The sequence below is a fragment of the Sphaerodactylus townsendi genome, linkage group LG15 (assembly GCF_021028975.2).
Source record: "Sphaerodactylus townsendi isolate TG3544 linkage group LG15, MPM_Stown_v2.3, whole genome shotgun sequence".
NCBI lineage: Eukaryota > Metazoa > Chordata > Lepidosauria > Squamata > Sphaerodactylidae > Sphaerodactylus > Sphaerodactylus townsendi.
The window spans coordinates 8,247,353-8,266,924 of record NC_059439.1 but is presented as its reverse complement, the minus strand read 5'-3'; the positions used below and the strand labels follow the sequence as shown (position 1 = coordinate 8,266,924).

The 19,572-nt window shown below is 46.9% G+C and overlaps 1 protein-coding gene across 3 annotated transcripts in view; it reads right to left on the bottom strand.

The window, feature by feature from the left end:
* Positions 1-923: 923 nt before the first annotated feature.
* RARA (retinoic acid receptor alpha) overlaps positions 924-19,572 on the bottom strand; it is a 264,057-nt gene continuing 245,408 nt past the window's right edge. For all 3 annotated transcript variants that reach the window (XM_048517014.1, XM_048517013.1, XM_048517015.1), the window contains 5 exons: positions 15,677-15,837; positions 14,197-14,373; positions 13,820-14,024; positions 5,787-5,945; positions 924-1,897 (listed from right to left, as the gene is read on the bottom strand). In XM_048517014.1, coding sequence (XP_048372971.1) covers positions 1,692-1,897; positions 5,787-5,945; positions 13,820-14,024; positions 14,197-14,373; positions 15,677-15,837 — 908 coding nt within the window. In that variant the 3' untranslated portion in view covers positions 924-1,691. The remainder of the gene's footprint in view (positions 1,898-5,786; positions 5,946-13,819; positions 14,025-14,196; positions 14,374-15,676; positions 15,838-19,572) is intronic.

Below are 19,572 nucleotides of genomic sequence, written 5' to 3'. Positions count from 1 at the left end.
AAGAAGAAGAAGAAGAAGAAGAAGAAGAAGAAGAAGAAGAAGAAGAAGAAGAAGAAGAAGAAGAAGAAGAAAAAAGGATACTGTCTTGCCCAGAACACAGGAATATGGAACAAAGGCCAGGGAACAAAGGGGAAAGAGGGGAAACCTTTTCTCCTCACAAAATACTGTAGATTACAATCCCCCACCTTGCATTATTTCTTCCAGTTTTTAAAAAAATTGAAAGGTTTATCATGTTTTTCCCCCCAAAGTGAAAACATGAAAGAATGTAGGATTTTTTTTTAAAAAAAAACCAACTTCCCCTGTTGACAGGGAATTGGGAGCCTCTTAAATTATCACAGAACTCAAAACCCTGCCTTGTTGCTCAAATTCTCTGCTGCCAAAAAATGTCTAAAACTGCCAGATTTTAGCTTTGTATCACAGACTGAGCTCAAAGATTTGTGGTCATTGCAATCAGTTAAGAAAGGAAGAGCAAAATCCCACCAAAGCACCGTCAACTAACGTTGGTTTTAATAGCAGAGTGAAACAGATATTTAAAGTCTCATATATTTCAGGATGGGGTGAGGGAGATTTAACGGTGTAATCCTGTGCAGAGTTACTCCAGTCTAAAACCGGTGAAATCAGAGTCTAGACTGCAGTAAATTCTACATAGTATTGCAATCTCAACCATTTCACTCTGGCAGAATTAGATCCTAATTTCTCTTTTACAAGTTTTGCATCTAAAAGAAAATTGTGACCAGCTCCATACAAGAACCTTGGTTGTTTTTCCTGATTTTCTCCTCACCAACCTCTTCCTAAAAACGCTTCAAATTCCAAACTTTTACAAAGTTTTCTTTTAAAATGTAATTTTATATATTTTATATATTTATTTATATAATATTTCTTCTTTCTTAAATGAATCCTTCCCTCCTTTGTTCTATGTGTACTTTTTTTTTACCTGAAGAACTAATTTTACTTTTATTTTTTTTTATTTGCTGGTGACATTTTTAGGCATGTGTGAGTGGACTAGGAATGGGGAAGGAGATACGGGGAATTCTGGGAACTTGAGGACAAAACTGGGGTTGAGCAATTTAAAAAAAAAACAACAACAGAAAACATTACAACCTTTCCCCTGAAACATCTGAAATGCAAACAGCCAGAGAAAACACCACTTCATTTTCACTGCAACATGAAGCTGGCAGCAGCCCCTTTGTGGAGGTGTGTTATGTGCTCACGACATGGTGAAGGGGACCAGTGGGGGGCCGGGGGTGCGTGCCACAAAGGAGGCAATTTTTTCTGGAGCAGTTCAGGTTTTTTTGCTTCTCAAAGTCTCACTCCTGGTTCTGAGCCTCGGTCCTTCAGATCTACATGTCTATCTGTCTGAAGAGAAATCAGAATTTCCTTCATGTGAACTGTGCCTCCCCAGGGGGAAAAGGGGGTCTTTTATAGCAAGCAGAACCCTGTTTTTTCTGGAACGATCCAACGAAAGATAGTGTGCTGGTATGGAATAGGTACACAGAGCTTGCCCCCTCCCCACAGGCTTGACCACGACCATGTGACTTGGGGGGGGATATGCTTGAGGCAGCATGCCACCCCTTTGCTTCCCCCTACCCCGATCCTCAAACCTTTGTCCGGGCTTCCTGGGGAACAAAATACCAAAGTGTATTGCAGGGGTTGGGTGGGGGTCACACAGCTTGTCCTGATGGCTAGAATGGTCATGGCGAATGTGTGGCAGGACTGCTTCTGTTGGAACTGGGTGAAAGGCTGGGGCTGCAGCTGCCGGGAGGTGGGACAATGCGGGAGGAGGCTCCCGTTGTGGCCCCCAAAGTGTCCATGCCTTCAGAGTTCTCCAGCATCTCCTGGATGAGGGGCGGCATAGATCCAGGAATCTCCATTTTCAACGTGATCACGCGTTCAGCACCTGCAAGAAGACAGGAGGATGTTTTCAGAATACTGAACCTAAATGGTTTGCCTCAGAAGCGATTCTTCTCACCCAGTGTTCTGCACTTTGGCAATGATCTAAGGATCTTTAATGGCTTGGGCTGCAACAAACAAAGATCACCTGCAAATTGCAGCTTCAGTTTGCCACAGGGTTGTGCAAGGAAAGGGGAAGGTGTTCACCCTTTAACCTCCATGTTCCTCTATTGAAAACTAGGTTCCCTTGCTGTCGCCAGTACTGTAAAAGGCATGTTTGCGCTTTTAAAGGACACATTATCTTTAAAATGCTAATGAAACAGGCTCATGCGGCCTCCACTCGCCTTGGGACTCTGCAACAGTGGCGAAGCCACCAGGGGACAGGAGTGCGTGTGATGCACCAGGTGCACGCCTGCAGGGGGCGCCAAAATAAAAATGTATTTTAAAAAATATTTTAATGTTTTTATTTTGTCGGGCCGGCAGGGGGTGCACTTTTTAGACTAGCGGCACCAAAATTTCAGGCTATCGTCAGGTGACTCTCCTGATGATACCAGCCAAGTTTGGTGAAGTTTGGTTCAGGGGGTCCATAACTTTGTTTCCAATGGGAGCTAATAGTAGATGGGGCTTCCCTTTGAAGGTCCATAACTTTGGACTCCCTGAACCAAACTTCACTCAACCTGGGTGGTATCATCAGGATAGTCTCCTGAAAGTAACCTGAAATTTTGGTACTGCTAACTAAAACATTGCTCCCCTGCCAGGCACCCTCAAATTTTCCCCAGATTCTGGTTCCTTCTGTTCCCTTCTGAGTGGATTTAAAGTGAGAATCTGGGCTCCCTAGATTAAAAAACATTGAAAGTATTGTTGAAGGCTTTCACAGATGGCTTCAATTGGTTGTTGTGGGTTTTCTGGTCATGTGGCCTTGGTCTGGTAGATCTTGTTCCTAATGTTTCGCCTGCATCTGTGGCTGGCATCTTCAGAAGCGTATCAGAGAGAAGTCTGTAAAAAGAGAAGTCTGGACACAGTGTATAACAGACTTATCTCTGTGATACACCTCTGAAGATGCCAGCCACTGATGCAGGTGAAACATTAGGAACAACATCTACCAGACCATGGTCATGCAGCCTGGAAAACACATAACAACCAACATTGAGTTTGGGGGCGGGGGGGAAATCTACTCTGAAACAGCATACTTTTCAATGTTGTTTAAACTAGGGAGCCCTTTAAGGTGGATTTAAAAGGAGAATCTGGGCTTTCTTGTCTAAACAATATTGAAAGTGATGCTGTTTGGGGTGGGGGTGGGGGGAATCCTCCCTGAAACAACATAACTTTCAATGTTGTTTAAACTAGAGAGCCCAGATTCTCTCTTTAAGGTGGATTTAAAAGAAGAATTTGGGTTCTCCAGTCTAAACAACATTAAAAGTGATGCTGTTTCAGGGCGGATTCACCCCCCCCCCCCCACAAACAGCATCACTTTCAATGTTGTTTCCAACTAGGGAGCCCAGATTTGTGAGATGGGGCATGTTCTATAATGTGATTGTGACTCTGAGATGACAAGGTGCAAAAAATTGTTCTTTGGTCATAGTGGGGGAGGGCGGCCTTTGGTTGTGGAGAGGCCGTCCATACCGGGGGGAGGGGGGGCACACTGGGCTCCATTTTCCCTAGCTACACCTCTGCCTGCAGGGGGCGCATTTCTTAGGCTAGCAACACCAAAATTACATGGATTTGTTGGGTGACTCTCCTGATGATATTATCCAGGTTTGGTGAGGTTTGGGTCAGGGGGTCCAAAGCTATGGAGTCCCAAAAGGGGTGCCCCATCCCCCATTGTTTCCAATGGGAGCTAATAGAAAATGGGGCTACACCTTTGAGGGTCCATAACTTTGGACCCCCTGAACCAAACTTCACCAAACCTGGGTGGTATCATTAGGAGAGTCTCCTTAAGATACCCTGAAAGTTTGGTGCTGCTAGCTTAACAATTGCACCCCTGACACCCCCAAATTTCCCCAGATTTTCCTTTAAATCCACCCCCTTCAGCATGGATTTAAAGGGAGAATCTGAGGTCTCCAGTTTAAACATTGAAAGTGTTGCTGTTTCAGAGTGGGGTATAATCCACCCCAAAACAGCATCAGTTTCAATGTTGTTTTAACTGGGAACCCCAGATTCTCCCTTTAAGGTGGATTTAAAAGGAGAATCTGGGCTCCCTAGTTTAAACAGCATTGAAAGTGATGCTGTTTGGGGGTGGATTCCAGCATCACAGCAGCTGCCCACTGGGTGTGTGTGTGTGTGTGTGTGTGTGTGCAAAACTCAGATTTTGCACCGTGCTCCATTTTCCCAAGCTACTCCTCTGCTCTGCAAGGAAGAGAGAAGATGCTAAATTTTCAACCTCCATATTCATCTCCCGAAAACTAGGTTCCCTTGCTGTGTTATCAGCATTTTCAAAGTGTTTGTGTGCCTGTAAAGGATACATTTTCCTTCAAATGCTAACAAAGCGGGGGCGGGGCTGGTTTGATATAGTGAAGAGAGACTGAAGGGCTAAACTCCCCCCCCCCCCAAATTCCCCGAGACAAACTGAGGCTCTGTGAATTTCTGAACTGCATTTTACGAACATGCCTATCTGTTTGAGCCAAGTGTCTGTAACGGGAGCAATGAATAATCACACTTAAGGTCCTCAGCAGCATCAAACTTGCTGTTGCTTATTAACCTCTCTCTTAGGAGTGCACTTACATTTCTAATATGTGAGGGAAGCTGTAGTGAATAGATTTGGCTCTGGCTTCCGAGTTTGAAAGCAATATTTCTAGTCAAAAAGGAACTGTGCTTCCAATCATTCTGACTTGGTTTGCGTGAACCTCTTATCTTTATCAATCAGAGTTTTAAAGGCCCCTGTTGAGGCATTGGTGTATTTTTCAGATCACTCCATCCCCTTTCCGCCAAATTATTATCTACAAGTTTCCCCATTTTTCGCCAATTGGCTTATAGCCCTTAACCGACACACAGGGACCAGGTAGGGTTGCCAGTCTCCAGGCTGTGACTGTAGCTCTCTTGCCAGCACAAGTGATCCCGAGACGACAGAAATTAATTCACCTGGAGAAAATGGAGGGGGCTGGACGGGGGCAGGTGCCGCCGCAGCAGGGGCACAGGGTGCACGCGTGTCCCAGGAGCAGTTCTTTCTCACTCTGCCCCTGGACTTCACCTCCCCCCCCCCCCAAAAAAAATCTTCAGGTATTTTCCAACCTGGAGCTGGAAACCTTACATTTAGGCCTGCTGACCCTCTAGTCAGTGCAGGAAGTCCCCGGCCCGAAGTTTCCCTTGCCTTCTGCCACTCCAAGTGGCAGCTGGGGAAATTAAAAAAAAAAAACCCTTCTTGCCAGTGTTGCAAGCTGATGAGGTCACTTCTGGAAGTGATGGTGGTAACTCTAGGAATTGCTGGTAAAAACATAGAGTTTCTGGCAATTCCTAGAGCTACTGCTGTCACTTCTGAGGTTTCTCAGAACTGACATCATCATGTTCGGGATGCCCCCTCATATTCATGCCCCCAATCCTCTCACCAGTTGCCCAGCAACCCTATTGTTGCCTCTGCATGTATTTGGAGAAAAACAGCAGGACAAGGCAACCTAACCAGGCAACCTAACTCCATCGGCTTGTTCCTCACTACATTCCACTTCCTTGCGTTTGATTCACATTTCCTGTCCATGACTTTTGGTCTCTGGCCCACAACACTGGCCTAGACATTGGTGAGGTCACAACTTTGCTTACCCTCTTCCAGTTATGTGATTTCCTGTCATGTGCTTGTGGGTCATTGGGCCTCATGTATTCCACTTGGAGATTAAACGTGGGTCCCAGGTCTGGAAAAGTTGAAGTCTTAAAGGAATAAAAACAGACTGCAGTCTTAACCCCCTTACCCTTTGCACTAATGCTTCGCAGGTCTGTGATTTTCATTAGCATTTTGGGGAACATGTGAGGCTTGCTGGGCCTTCGCTTCCTCACATAGATTTTCAGGGCTTCCAGTAGCGGCTCCTGCAACTTGTCCACTCGGTCCGGCTGTTCTAGGTCCTGCCGATCTAGTAATGGAGAGTTGGGGAAGCAGAGAGTCAGTGAAGGGATTAAGCTCTGATAAGGACCCTCATTCTGCAGCCAAAATAACCAGTTTCCTTAAAGCCAACATGCCTGGGGAAGAAACTCTTTTTAAATGCGTGGTTTATGCACAGATATTGCATAGATCAAAGTGCTTCTCGAGCAGGACACAAAGGGCTATTCAGCTCCTATTTGTCGGGCACAGATGGACGAAGGAGCCACGATGCCCCAGAAATCTCTCTTCCTTGTCAGAGACTTCATAAGGCAGCACTTAACAGGCTTTGACCCCACCCCTTGAGATTCTCTGTGCTTTGAACAGCTGTTCAATTGAGAGAAACAGAATGCCTGCTGCTTTCATATCACATCACCTTCCCACCTGCAAAAAAATAGGGAAAATAAAGCACCAGTTGAATGGCTGCATTTTAGATAGCTGTTAAAACGGCCCACAAGCAAGACGAGGTTTTTTTAATTTAAATTTTATTTACATTATTTATAATTCACTTTTCCCACAGGGATTATACATATGGCACCACACCATAAGAGCTATAAAACCATCAGCTAAGACTATACCCATGGTGGCGAACCTTTGGCACTCCAGATGTTATGGACTACAATTCCCATCAGGCCATGCTGGCAGGGACTGATGGGAGTCCATAACATCTGGAGTGCCAAAGGTTCGCCACCACTGGACTATATCAATGCAGAAGACCATCGCTGGGGTTTGGGGACTGGCTGACTGTATTTTTAATCATCTTGGTGTGGTTATTAATTTAATTCATGTATATGCCATCTTTTGCCCCAGAGGGGATCCAAAGCAGCTTACATTCTCACTTCCATTTTGCCCTGAAAAGTAGGTTAGACTAAGTGGGTATGACTGGACCAAGGTCGCCTAGCAAGTTTTCACAGCAAAGTCATTCCTATGTAGGAAAACCCCGGAACAACGACACGGGCTGAATTGAAACAATCAATAAGAAAAAAGCCAATAAATATTTTTATACCTTCCCACTATGGTTCAGTCAGGTCAAACCATAGTGATCCATGCCTTCATTACGTTTAGAATGGACTACTGCAATGTGTTCTTACTAGAGCTATCCTTGAAGAGTGTTCAGAAGCTGCAGCTAGTATAGAATGCAGTGGCGTAGCTACGGAAAATGGAGCCAGGGGCAAAATCTGAGTCCCCCCCCCCCCCAATATGGGCAGCATCCCTCCCCCACCACAACCAAACAACATTTTTTTGCACCAGGTCATCTCAAAGTCACCATCACATTATAGAACATGCCCGAAAACACAAATCTGAACACACCCAGGCCTCCCTAGTTTAAACAACATTGAAAGTGATGCTATTTTTTGAAGGGGGGAATCCACCCTGAAACAACATCACTTTTAATGTTGTTTAAACTAGAGAGCCCAGAATCTCCTTTTAAATCCACCTTAAAGATAGACTCTGGGCTCTCTAGTTTAAACAACATTGAAAATGGTGCTGTTTCAGGGTAGATTTCCCACCCATCCACACCAAACAGCATCATTGTCAATGTAGGTTGTTGTGGGTTTTCTGGGCTGCATTGCTGTGGTCTGGTAGATCTTGTTCCTAATGTTTCACCTGCATCTGTGGCTGGTATCTTCAGACGTGTATCACAGAGAGAAGTCTGTTATACACTGTGTCCAGACTTCTCTTATAACAGACTTTTCTCTGTGATACACCTCTGAAGATGCCAGCAACAGATGCAGGTGAAACGTTAGGAACAAGATCTACCAGACCACGGCCACACAGTCTGTAAAACCCACAACAACCAGTTGAATCTGGTTGGGAAGCCTTCAACAATACTTTCAATGTTTTTTTTAATCTAGGGAGCCCAGATTCTCCCTTTAAATCCACTCCAAAGGGGGTGGATTTAAAGAGAGAACCCGGGGAAAATTTGAGGGTGCCTGTCAGGAGAGCAATGTTTAAGCTAACATTACCAAAATTTTAGGCTATCTTTAGGAGACTATCCTGATTATACCACCCAGGTTTAGTGAAGTTTGGTTCAGGGGGTCCAAAGTTATGGACCTTCAAAAGGGTAGCCCCGTCTACCATTAGCTCCCATTGGAAACAATGGGGGATGGAGCACCCCTTTTTGAACCAACCTTCACCAAACCTGGGTGGTATCAGCAGGAGACTATCCTTATGATACTACCTAGGTTTAGAGAAGTTTGATTCAGAGGGTCCAAAGTTATGGACCCTCAAAATGATAGCCCATCTACTATTAGCTCCCATTGGAAACAATGGAGGATGGGGTCACCCCCTTTGGAGGTCCATAACGTTGGACCCCCTGAACCAAACCTCACCAAACGTGGCAGGTATCATCAGGAGAGTCACCTGACGATAGCCTGCAATTGTGGTGCCAATAGCCTAAAAACTGCACCCCCTGCAGGCCAAAATTGAAAAAAAGTAAAAAATACAGAAAGCCACAAACGAACCTGCAATTTTTGCGCCCACCACAAGGTGGCGCCCGGGGCACTTGTCCCCGGATGTCCCCGTGGTAGCTACGCCTGTGATAGAATGCTGTGGCTAGACTGCTGACTGGAGTTAGCTACTGGGACCATTTTACCCTGATACTACTGATGCTTCCCTGAACCCAATTCAAAATGGGCTGAGAGCAGGATATCTGAAGGATCATCTTCCAGACATTGCTGCCTGCAAATAATGATTGCAGGGAGAGGTCCTTCGAACTGGCCCCCTCACTGTCAATCTTCAGGAAGGAGCTGAAGGCAGTTTTATTTCAGACTGCACTTGACTGATTTTGTTTTTATTTATCGGCAGTCCTAATTGGCATTTTTAAACAGCGACTTTTTATGGGTTTTGACATTTGTTGTTTAAATTTACATTGCTTTTGTTGTGTTTTTATGATCACTTTATTTATGATGTAAACTGCCTTGAGTTCTGCTAGGGAGAAAGGTGGCTAATCAGTGTTTTAAACAAATAAACAAACAAACAAACAATGTGTGTCTTTTTAAAAAATAGTTGTTTTGAAAAAAAACAAACCCTGAATTTATGTTCTATGATGAAAGGTTGCTTTTCTTCCCAGGCAGAAACGACGGGGAAAGGAATGTCTTCAGATACAACAATTCACACACACAGCTTGAAGGGTGTGGAGAAAGGCCTAGGAAGCAATGTTCCCTTTAAGCCGCATGGCCACACAGGTGCTGCATTGGTGCCACGCAGATTGGACGGCTGCTGGCAAGAGGGCTCTCGCAGGCAGCTTTGCGCCACTCAGTAGTAGGGAACTTCCGTGCAGTTCCCTGCCATGGTTAGAGGGACCACTGCAAGGAAGTCACCCAAATATCTTACACCAATTAATTTGAGTGACTTTGTGTTCCAGCGTGGTGCAGTTGTTAAGAGAAGGTGAATTCTAATCTGGAGAACCGGGTTTGATTCCCCACTCCTCCACCTGAGTGGCAGAGGCTTATCTGGTAAACCAGTTGTGTTTCCACACTGCTACATTCGTGCTGGGTGACCTTGGGCTAGTCACAGTTCTTTGGAACTCTCTCAGCCCCATCTACCTCACAAGCAGTGATGGGATTCAGCAGGTTCGCACCACTTTGGCAGAACTGGTTGTTAAAATGGTGGTTGTAAACCACCAGCTGTTAAATTATTTGAATCCCACCACCGAAACCGGTTGTTAAATTATTTGAATCTCACCACTGCTCACAAGGTGTCTGTTGTGGGGAGAGGAAGGGAAAAAAGTTTTTACGCTGCCTTGAGTCTCCTTACAGGAGAGAAAGATGGGACACTTCTCTAATTGGAAGTCTGGGAACTGCCTAATTCCTGCAACTGGGTCAGTAATAATAATTATCTCCATGTAGGCTAGAGGTTATTTCCATGGCTGTATTTTTTGCTGGGTAGGTAGGCAGCATTGTTAACTAATCCAATCTAGCCATTAAAATAGGCATCTACCTCCCATTTTATAGAAAACGGTGATCTGACCAACTGTTTCTGATTGAGATGATTGACTGTTTTGGCCAGGTAGGTCAAGGTCCCAGTTGGGTCCTGAAGATCTCCGTTAGAATTGCAAATGCTCTTCAGACTACAGAGATCAGTCCGCTGAAGGAAGGTGAAGTCTGTGACATTATACCTGCTGAGGTCCCTCCTCTTCCCAAAGTTAGCCTTCCCCAGGCTCCGCCCCTCAGCCCTCCCCAGGTTCCGCCCCCAAATCTCTATGAATTTTCCCACCCAGAGATGGGTAGATACAAGAGATGACAGAGCAGAAAATAAAAGAAACCGTGGATTGAAGACCCACAGACGACTGCTGATTCCAGCCAGTAAATCTTTACAAAAGACCCCTGGTGGAAGCTTGTTAAAAGAAAGATGTTCCTTTTGGTTGTTTCTGCTTCCTGTAGGCCAGGGGTAGGGAACCTGCGGCTCTCCAGATGTTCAGGAACTACAATTCCCATCAGCCTCTGTCAGCATGGCCAATTGGCCATGCTGGTAGGGGCTGATGGAAATTGTAGTTCCTGAACATCTGGAGAGCCGCAGGTTCCCTACCCCTGCTGTAGGCACACGTAGGCATTAATGTAAGCAAATACATTTATTGGGCAGCATTTTTCAAAACAGCAAGAATATTTAATATTAAATTTAGCTGTTAAACTTCATCGTCTCCAAGATTTGATAACGGCTCTATCCAGTTTTAATTCCAAATGTTCTTAGGACTATAGCAATTGAGCGGCACACGCATCGCCCCCGTCTGAATACTAACCAGGGCTGACCCTGCTCAGCTTCTGAGATGTGATGAGACAGGGCTAGCCTGGACCATCTTGGTCCTATTGCATTGTTTATCAGATGTCTCACACGGTTGACTGCACTGACTTAACATCATGTCATCCACCTTGAGTCTCTATAAATAATTTTTTAAAAAAATACTGCAATGCATTATTCATTCTTCTAGTTTTCCCAGGGGAGCTGCAGTTGGTAAGTGTTTTTCAAAATAGATATTGGGAGCCTCCATTTCTTCTACCTCTTTAATGATAACCTACTCAAATTACTGAAAAGAGAGCCAGCATGGTGTAGTGGTTAAGAGCAGGTGCACTCTAATCTGGGGAACCGAGTTTGATTCCCCGCTCTGCCACATGAGCTGTGGAGGCTTATCTGGTGAATCAGATTAGCTTGTGCACTCCAACACATGCCAGCTGGGTGACCTTGGGCTGGTCACAGTTCCTTGGAGCTCTCTCAGCCCCACCTACCTCACAGGGTGTTTGTTGTGAGGGAAGAAGGGAAAGGAGATTGTAAGCCCCTTTGAATCTCCTTGTAGGAGGGAAAGGGGGGATATAAATCCAAACTCCTCTTCCTCTTCTTCTAAAATCCTCCCAGCAGACACACACACGCAGGGTGGCTTTCCATGCCACCCAAGGGACTGCTCTAGTCAGCATAAGGAAGGGCACAGATGCACCACAGGGACTTGACTTACTCCCAGCCACTGGCAACAGGGCAGGGGCCTGGCATCCGCTCCTGGCTTGTGCCACCACAGGGACTTGGCTTGTACCCAGTAACCAGCACAGATCTAAAAGGGGATGGGTGTACTTTGCTTGGGGTGATCAAATATCTTGAACCTGCCCTAACGTGCGCACCTGCCTTCTCATCCATCCACAGAAAAGCACAAACTCTTGGGTGGCTTATACTGGAAAGCATTTCCTCACTTTGCCACCAGGTGGTGCTGCTGGGCAAGGATTTAGCACATGCTCCTTCCCCTAGCCTAGCATCAGGCAATACATGTGGATGTTTGCAGTGCAACAAAACACGATCTGGCGCTTGGGAAGGCATAAGCAAGGCTTTAATGAGGACGCACACAAAATGTTTGTAGCTCTGAGAGCTCCAGAGGAAATACATAAAGGTATGTCAGGCAATTCCTGGCCTGTTAAGGATGCCAGTCCCACCTGCCGAGAGTTCTTGGGACTTCTGTCTATGAAGTTCTCCTCTCAGGGAGTTCTCCTCTCTCTCTCTCTCTCTCTGTCCAAGTTAAAATTCCCAGGGCGAACAGACTTGGGAAAAGTCAAGGTCAAGTTTTGTTTTGTTTTTTTATCCTGCACCCAGAACAACAGAGGTGGTTTGTAGCTTTTAGAATTAGAAGGCAGGTATATGGGGAGGACTCAACATATTTGGCGTAGCTCTGTATTTGCATTTTGTTGTTTTGCACATTTTTAAATAGAACATTCCCAGGACACAATGCCTAGGCTTGGGCAGACTAAATATCTCTCTCTCCCACAGGCAGTCCCATCCAAAACCCTCAGAAACGGGATGCAGCGCTGCTACGCCACTGGCCCGCAGTCTCTAAGAGGGCTTTCCGGTGGCCCAAAGAGCAGAAAATGCAAAGAAACCTCTCCCCCAAGCTTGCAGGACCCTCCCCCACTCCTAAACCATGGGTGTTGGTTCTGATTGGGACACCAGTGAAGCCCGGCCACCGCCCGGAACTTTCAGCAGAGCTGAGGAAATGTCTTGTCCGCCAGGATGTGTTCCCCAGGGAGGACAAACATGCCAGCACAAAGCTCCCCCAAGCCTTTTCTCCCCCTCCCCGCCATGGGGCTGTGAGCTTGTTTTTAGTGTGTGTGGTTATCCCCTTTGGCCTGGGAGGCCGAGTCTTGTTGTAAAGTTTTTTTCCTGGGCTGTTCCACTGGAGGCACAGGGTTGCAACAGTGGCCAGAAGGTGGTTAAGGGGGCTGCACTTCTCAAGGACCTCCTCCACAAAACCCACATTTTTTGCACACTGAAAAAACAATGTCCAAGGCAGAGGGATCCCCAGGAGGCTGAACTCTTCTCCTTGACCTGCTTGGCATGAATGTGTAGGGAGTTTCAAAAGGGAATGGCGGAGCGTCCAAACACATAAACTCCCCCACATGCAGCCAGAGATGGAACTGTCCAGGAAAAGCTTAATCACTGGATTCTAATGAGCATATAAACTGGACCTCATCCGTATCTTCCAGAAAGCATTATTTTTTCTTCATTTACTGCAAACACTTGCTCCTGGGAACACCCACTCAACAAAAAATTCTTGTGCTGTCAAGAATTTAGCAACAGCTTGGCTCACCCATTGCCCAGTTCTCTCTGTGTCTTGACTTCGGACCTATTTTTCAGGCGTGGGGGAGATAAAGAGGATTGCATGATTCTCTGCATGAAATGATCCCTGCTCACTGCTTCCCTGATATTTGATTTTCTGCATGGAGAACATTTTTGCAAAGAAGGGCATTCAACCATGTGAATCCCCACCTTCCCACCCCTATCTGCTGTTTGTACAGAAAGAAGTCCACATAGCTAGTTTACCCCCTCAGCAAAAAGTAGGCCCAGGGGTGATAACAGCAAAGAGTATTCTGCACTTTTTTCTTTAGTTCCAAAATTATTTTTGCTGCCCAGAGACTGTTGTGAAAGCATTCTTATGAACAAGCTCCCAGGTGCCAAATAAAAATGCACTAAGGTTAATTATTGGTGATAAAAGTGTGGCATTAACTCAGGTTTGACTGTGACTTGCTCATTCTTGGTGCTTGTAGAGGGATTCCTATGAAGCCCAAACACATGAAAATGCCATGTTAGAATAAGTTATACAATACCAGACACCAGACCATTATCCTGCATTCCAGCTCTGGTAATTTAAAGCTGACAGGCAGCCATTGTAGTTCTGCTCTGAGCTCTTCATGTCTTTTATCCCTTAAGGATTAGTAGTCCTCTGAAGGTCCAAGGGGAAGCTATGTATCATTTTCATTCGTATACACAAAGAGCAAAGCCCTGTGCTTCCACAGTGGCTGCACACATTTCATGACCGTGCCCTGAGATCAGAGGATACATTTCTATAACTTGGTCCTAATCCGGGAGATATCGCCTCTCAGTAACAGCACTCACCCCCACATATGAGGCAAATGGCGCTGAGAAGGCCCGTCTCGGCATCGTCCATCTCCAGCGGCAGCAGCTGGTTGGCAAAAGCAAAGACCAGGTCTGTGAGGGGCCCAAAGCCCGCATTGTGCATCTGAGTGCGGTTGAGCGTCAGGCCGTCCGAGAAGGTCATGGTGTCTTGCTCCGGGGTGTAGCGTGTGCATATCCGCAGGATCTAGGAAGGGGCGAATGGGAGAGTATGCATCATTTCCCCTCCTATTTTGCCCTTCTCCTGTCTGCATTAACACTGTGAGCTAAGCAACAGGGGTCTCCTTATGGGCTCCGTGTTTCCAAAGGCTTCCTTGGTTAAAGGTAGTTGGGGGTGGGGGCCGGGCATCCTCACTCACCAGGATATCGAGGCAGGCTGCTTTCAGGAGCGTGATCTGGTCAGCGATGGTGAGCGTGGTAAAACCTGGCAACTGCTTGGCAAATTCGACGGTCTTGATGATACACTTTGTGGACAGTTCACTGAACTTGTCCCACAGGTCAATGTCCAGGGACACCCGCTGATCCGAACTGTTATTCTGTGGTAGGGAGAATGGGGAAAATATACCAAAAAACTGGTGAGAAGACAGCAAAAGAAAAGAGGAAGAGGTCCAATGGATTTGACACTCAATCACAGATGGAGCTGGGCTTCCATAAGAATTTCCTTCTTGGAAGACCAAGTGCTGGGTGTGGAAGAACCAATTGAAGAAGGGGGACTTCATAGGAAATCCAATGCCCTCTCCAAGGTCACATTGGCTAGTGTCCCTGATGTCATTTATCATCCTATGGAAAGAGAGGGTTTCAGCCATGTAAACTATCTGTAGGACAGTTCTGAAGCTAAAATTCACAGCTTTGCAAGAACTGGAGCCACAGTATTTGAGAATGGCAGACTATGGCAGACAGACAAAACAGTCGGTCTTCCGGAGGAGTGTTCCCCCCCAGGAATATCACCATGCAAGTTTCTAGCCCTTATAGCTCCTGAAAGAAACTAGAAAATGTGGAACATGCCTGGTGAAAGCATTCTATGTTCCCTAGACAACAGCAGCATATATTTATTTGGGTGGAAGGATGTGGTTTCTGATGGGAGATAATTGGAAAGATTTGTTAGCGCAGAGTACCTGCATCCCCAACAAATCTTTGCTGAGATGCTCCTCCGCCGTGGCCACCTGCGATTCTACCACTCTGAGCACGACTCTGAGCCAGGATACTATGGCTGATTCTGCATGGGCCAAATAGAACAGGTTGAGGCCCTTTTTAAAAGCGTTTTTTGGGGGGAAGTTATCACAGAACTCACCCCCCCAAACGCTTCTAACCCATTCTATTTGCCAGAACCCGGGTTAAATAAAAGTCACTAAATTAGCAATTTTTTCCTCTTTAACCTGGGTTTCAAATGCTTCCTGCTCACCTGTGCGAACTACAGTAAGCAGGGAGCATTCTATGTCCACCTCCTGCCGTCCACCAGTATGGTGGATTCCCTAGCCGGGCACCATTAGAGTGGATTCTCTAATAGGCAGCTGCCATGCCATGCAGGTAGGTGGAGGGATTCTCAGCTGCGCAGTTCGCATGGATACGTTGTGTTTCCTTTGTGAATTGTGCTGCCTCCTGCCGCCAGGATCCCAGCTGGCTCCTGCAGCCGCCGTGCAAACAGAGGCACCGGCAACTGAAGCGAGTTCCATGGATTGCATTTTAAGATCTTGTAAGTTTTATTTTTGCTGATTGTTTGTTCACTGACTGCTGTGAGATGCCCTGAGCACTGTGATCCAGGGAAGGGGAAGGGCATCAGTCTGAAATGGTATAGAGTAAAAGAACGTGGACCCTTTATGCCTACCGGCTACCACTCACCGTGGTGTACTTGCCCAACTGGCAGAGGGCCGGGAAGGTCTCCTGATGGGCTTTACGCACTTTCTCGATGAGGTCCTCCACCTCTGGAGTGATGACGTAGCTCTCTGAACATTCTTGCTTCGGAGTGTCCTTCTTCTTCTTGTTCCGGTCATTCCGGACGGCTGGAAAGGTGAGTAAAGAGCAGGATGCAAGATGGTGAGACCTTCTTAATGGAGAATGGCTCTTGCTTACCAATGTTTATGAAGTATAACAATTATTAAATATTTGTGAATTGTTCAATACGTGGTGGTTGTGGGTTTTCCGGGCTGTGTGGCCGTGGTCTGGTAGATCTTGTTCCTAACGTTTCGCCTGCATCTGTGGCCGGCATCTGAAGAAATGTTAGGAGCAAAAACTACCAGATCACGACCACACAGCCATAAAACCCACAGCAATGATTCTGGCATGAAAGCCTTCGACAATACATGGTTCAATACCTGCTTGAGATACACAGTATCTAAAAAGGTTGACACCTTGTTAAATGGAACCAAAGGAGATAAAGATGACAGCATAAGTTAGGTTGTACAGAAATCTTGTTTAAGAAATGAACAAAGTTGGTTGGATAAACAGATACGAACTGATGCTCTTTGCATTCTTTGTTTCTGCCATTGGTGCCAAAATTTAGAACTACAAGTGCTCAGCCCAAAACTTAAAGCAGCATACACTTTCTTATTTCATCACCTCTTGCCTAGCTGTGTATGCCTCCTCCCTGCCCCTGTTATTGGATAAGCGGCTCTGATATCACAGAGTGTTCACAAACATTACAGCTACTCATGTATCAGGAATCAAAATCACTGTAAAGGAAATGACCGTTTGGTTTGGAAAGATCCCATGGCCAGCTGGGGAGACAGCAGAAGAGAAGTGGGAATGCTGGAGAACAGGGAAGGAGAAGAGGTGAGAAGCAGGGGAAAGAAAAGTGGGGGAAAGGCCGCAGGCACAGGGTGAGCTGAAGGAAAGGGGCAGGCTAGGCAGAGAGGTAAATAAACACAGAAGATGCAACAAACACAGGCAGAATGCTTGAAGAGAAGACCAAAAGGAAATGTGAGCTGAGGGGCTCTTCTAGATGGGGCATAAACAGAAGGGATTTTTCTGGGAGGAATTGAAGAAGGAAAAGTGAGAACGAGCTGCACAAATATAAGGCCAGATTTTGCCCCCGTTTGGGTGGCAGCACCCAGGAAACTCAAAGCATTGTTTTCCCTTCAAGCCAAGCTCAAAGTGCTACTGACTGCCGTGAGATGCCCTGAAAGAGGAAAGCAAGTAGAACCCAGAGCAAAACAGAACTGCTCTCTCAGGTATTAGAAGCAGAGAAGTGCTCTTGGACACGTGCAACTCTCTTCTGCAGGAGACTTGCTAGTATCCAAACATCTTCTGCTTCTAGCTGGGTTGGAGTAAGTGTCCTTTTATCATGTTAGGCTGTATTCACTGAACCTGGTGGCTTTATATATGCCTTTATTAGGATGGACTGGCTGTTACAGTCTGCCTCTTCTGAGCGAGGCCTCCTCACTCAGGAGGCAAAGGGGCAAGGAGACCACCAGCAGGCTAGGCGGGGGCAGTGAGGATGGGGAGGAGCAGAGGCAGGTGGGACAGTGGCTGGACTTGTAACCCCGCTTTTCTCCCATCACCACCAACTCACCCCTACCCCAGTGATCCCAATGGCAACCGGCCCTTCCTATGGTTGCTGAGGGCTACTGGTGACAGGGTCGATTGGTCAAGGATGCGCCAAGGGAGGTAGGCAGGCAGGCAGGCAGGCAGGCAGGCAGGCAGTCACAGTGTCACACGAAGGGGCCCAGGTCCTGCACCAGGTGAGAGGTTGGGCTTGGGGAGAGGTGGAAGGCCCTTTTGCAGGACTCTTCCGGCCATTCAGCTCAAGCTGTAGTGCTGCAGTTAAAAGCTCTGCTCATGACCTGAGTTTGATCCCGACGGATGTTGGTTGTAGGTAGCTGGCTCGACTCAGCCTTCCATCCTTCCAAGGTTGGCAAAATGAGTCCCCAGCTTACAGGGGACAAAGTGTGGGCAACTGGGAAGGCAGTGGGAAACTACCCTATAAATATAGTCTGCAGGGGCACAGCAAGGGGGAACTGCACCCGGGGCACATGTGTGCCCTGCGCCCAGCCACGCCCATGCACTGGCGTGTACCTTGGGCAAGTCGCCCCACCCCCTGGCAGCTACGCCTCTGATAGTCTGCCTAGTAAACGTTGTGATGTGACATCACTCCGTAAGTCACTAATGGCCCAGTGTTTGAAGCAGGGATTACCTTTACCTGCCTAAATAGCTGGGGTTCTTTTAAGTGGAACAGACAAGAAAATTAAAACAGCCAAAGGGAATATAAAAAGCTCCCTCCATTAAAATGTACTTTGTTAGCCTACACGGGAATACCTGACAGGAGTGACAGTTTTAAGCCCTACAGGTCACCAACGGGAAGTGGACACACTGTGATGTGTGCACCATGTACAGTGTGTGCCTGTGTAAGAGTGCTGCCTCACTGCGAATGGAACAGGGACCGCACACAAGCCTCGTTGTGCGCATTTCTGTCTCCCTTATTGGGTCTCTGCACAGAATCTGCCCAGGGTTGCCCAGAGGAAGCAAAGCAGCGTCCCTCTTGGGGCTGCCAGATCCTTTTTCGTTTTCCTAAAATGACTCCTCCTTTGATGAGGATGGCAACAACAATAATAAAAAAAATACACAAGTCGAGAGGCGGCGCCAGCACCAGATGCGCTTTTCGCTCGTGGTGGGCTGGTAAATTTTCACCAGCCTGCCTGAGGGAGGAGGTGGGGGCGGGAGGGAGGGAGGGGGATAATTCGGAAATCAGTCATGTCTGCTTGGGAAATTCAATAAAGCACAGTCCAGACAGGCAGTTAGGGAGGGGAGGAACACGGCATCCATCATCACATAGAGGTTGGATGGGAGGGGGGGGGGGGAAAGCATCTGGTATAAGAAGAATTGAAAGACAGGAAGAGAAATGGGCAAGAGCGGGATTCAGAAACATGGCGGCGTGCATGAGCGGGGGGGGGGGGGCATCTTAAAAGCAGACTTAGAAGAAACAGCTCAGATTCTCAACTTCCTGCTCCCTTTGATCTCATTATAGTTCAACCCATACTTGATCACACCCCCAGCTCCCAAAAGGAGAGAGAGAGCTATCAGCACCATTGGCAGGTCCCTAATTCCCATAAACAAAAAACTTAGGAAGTCTTGGGTTTCTAAACCAAGTATGAGCCTTGCCTGTTAAGATTTGGGTGACAAAGTCACCCCACGCGCTCCATTTCTGCTTCCTGCAACATGAGGGAAACTACCCGGGATTTAAGTTGGGTACTGTTTCTGAGGTGTGTTTTTTGCTTGTATGCAGTGGTGGGATTCAGCAGGTTCACACCACCTCGGCAGAACCGGTTGTTAAAATGGTGCCTGTAAACAACCAGTTGTTAAATTATCTGAATCCCACCACTGCTTGTGTGTGTGTGTGTGTGTGTGTGTGTGTGTGTGTGTGTGTGTGTGTGAGAGAGAGAGAGAGAGAGAGAGAGAGAGACAGACAGACAGACAGACAGACAGACACACACACACACACACACACACACACACACGGTGGGGAATCATGCTTGGTGCGATCTGGGTTCCAATACTACCAAATGTCACGGATAGCCCTGGACCAGTCGTTTCAACTATGACTAATTTACCTCAAAGGGCTGTTGGGAAGACGGGGTGGAGCACAGAGGCAGCCCTGAGCTCCGTGGACAGAGAAAAAGCAGGATAAAAATGAACCATACGAACAAACATCTTCAGGGTTAGCAGTTGAAACTCTTGCGGTTGGAAGGTGACAGGGTTCAAAGCTGCCACTCGGACATGAAGGACCAAGCCAGGACAAAATG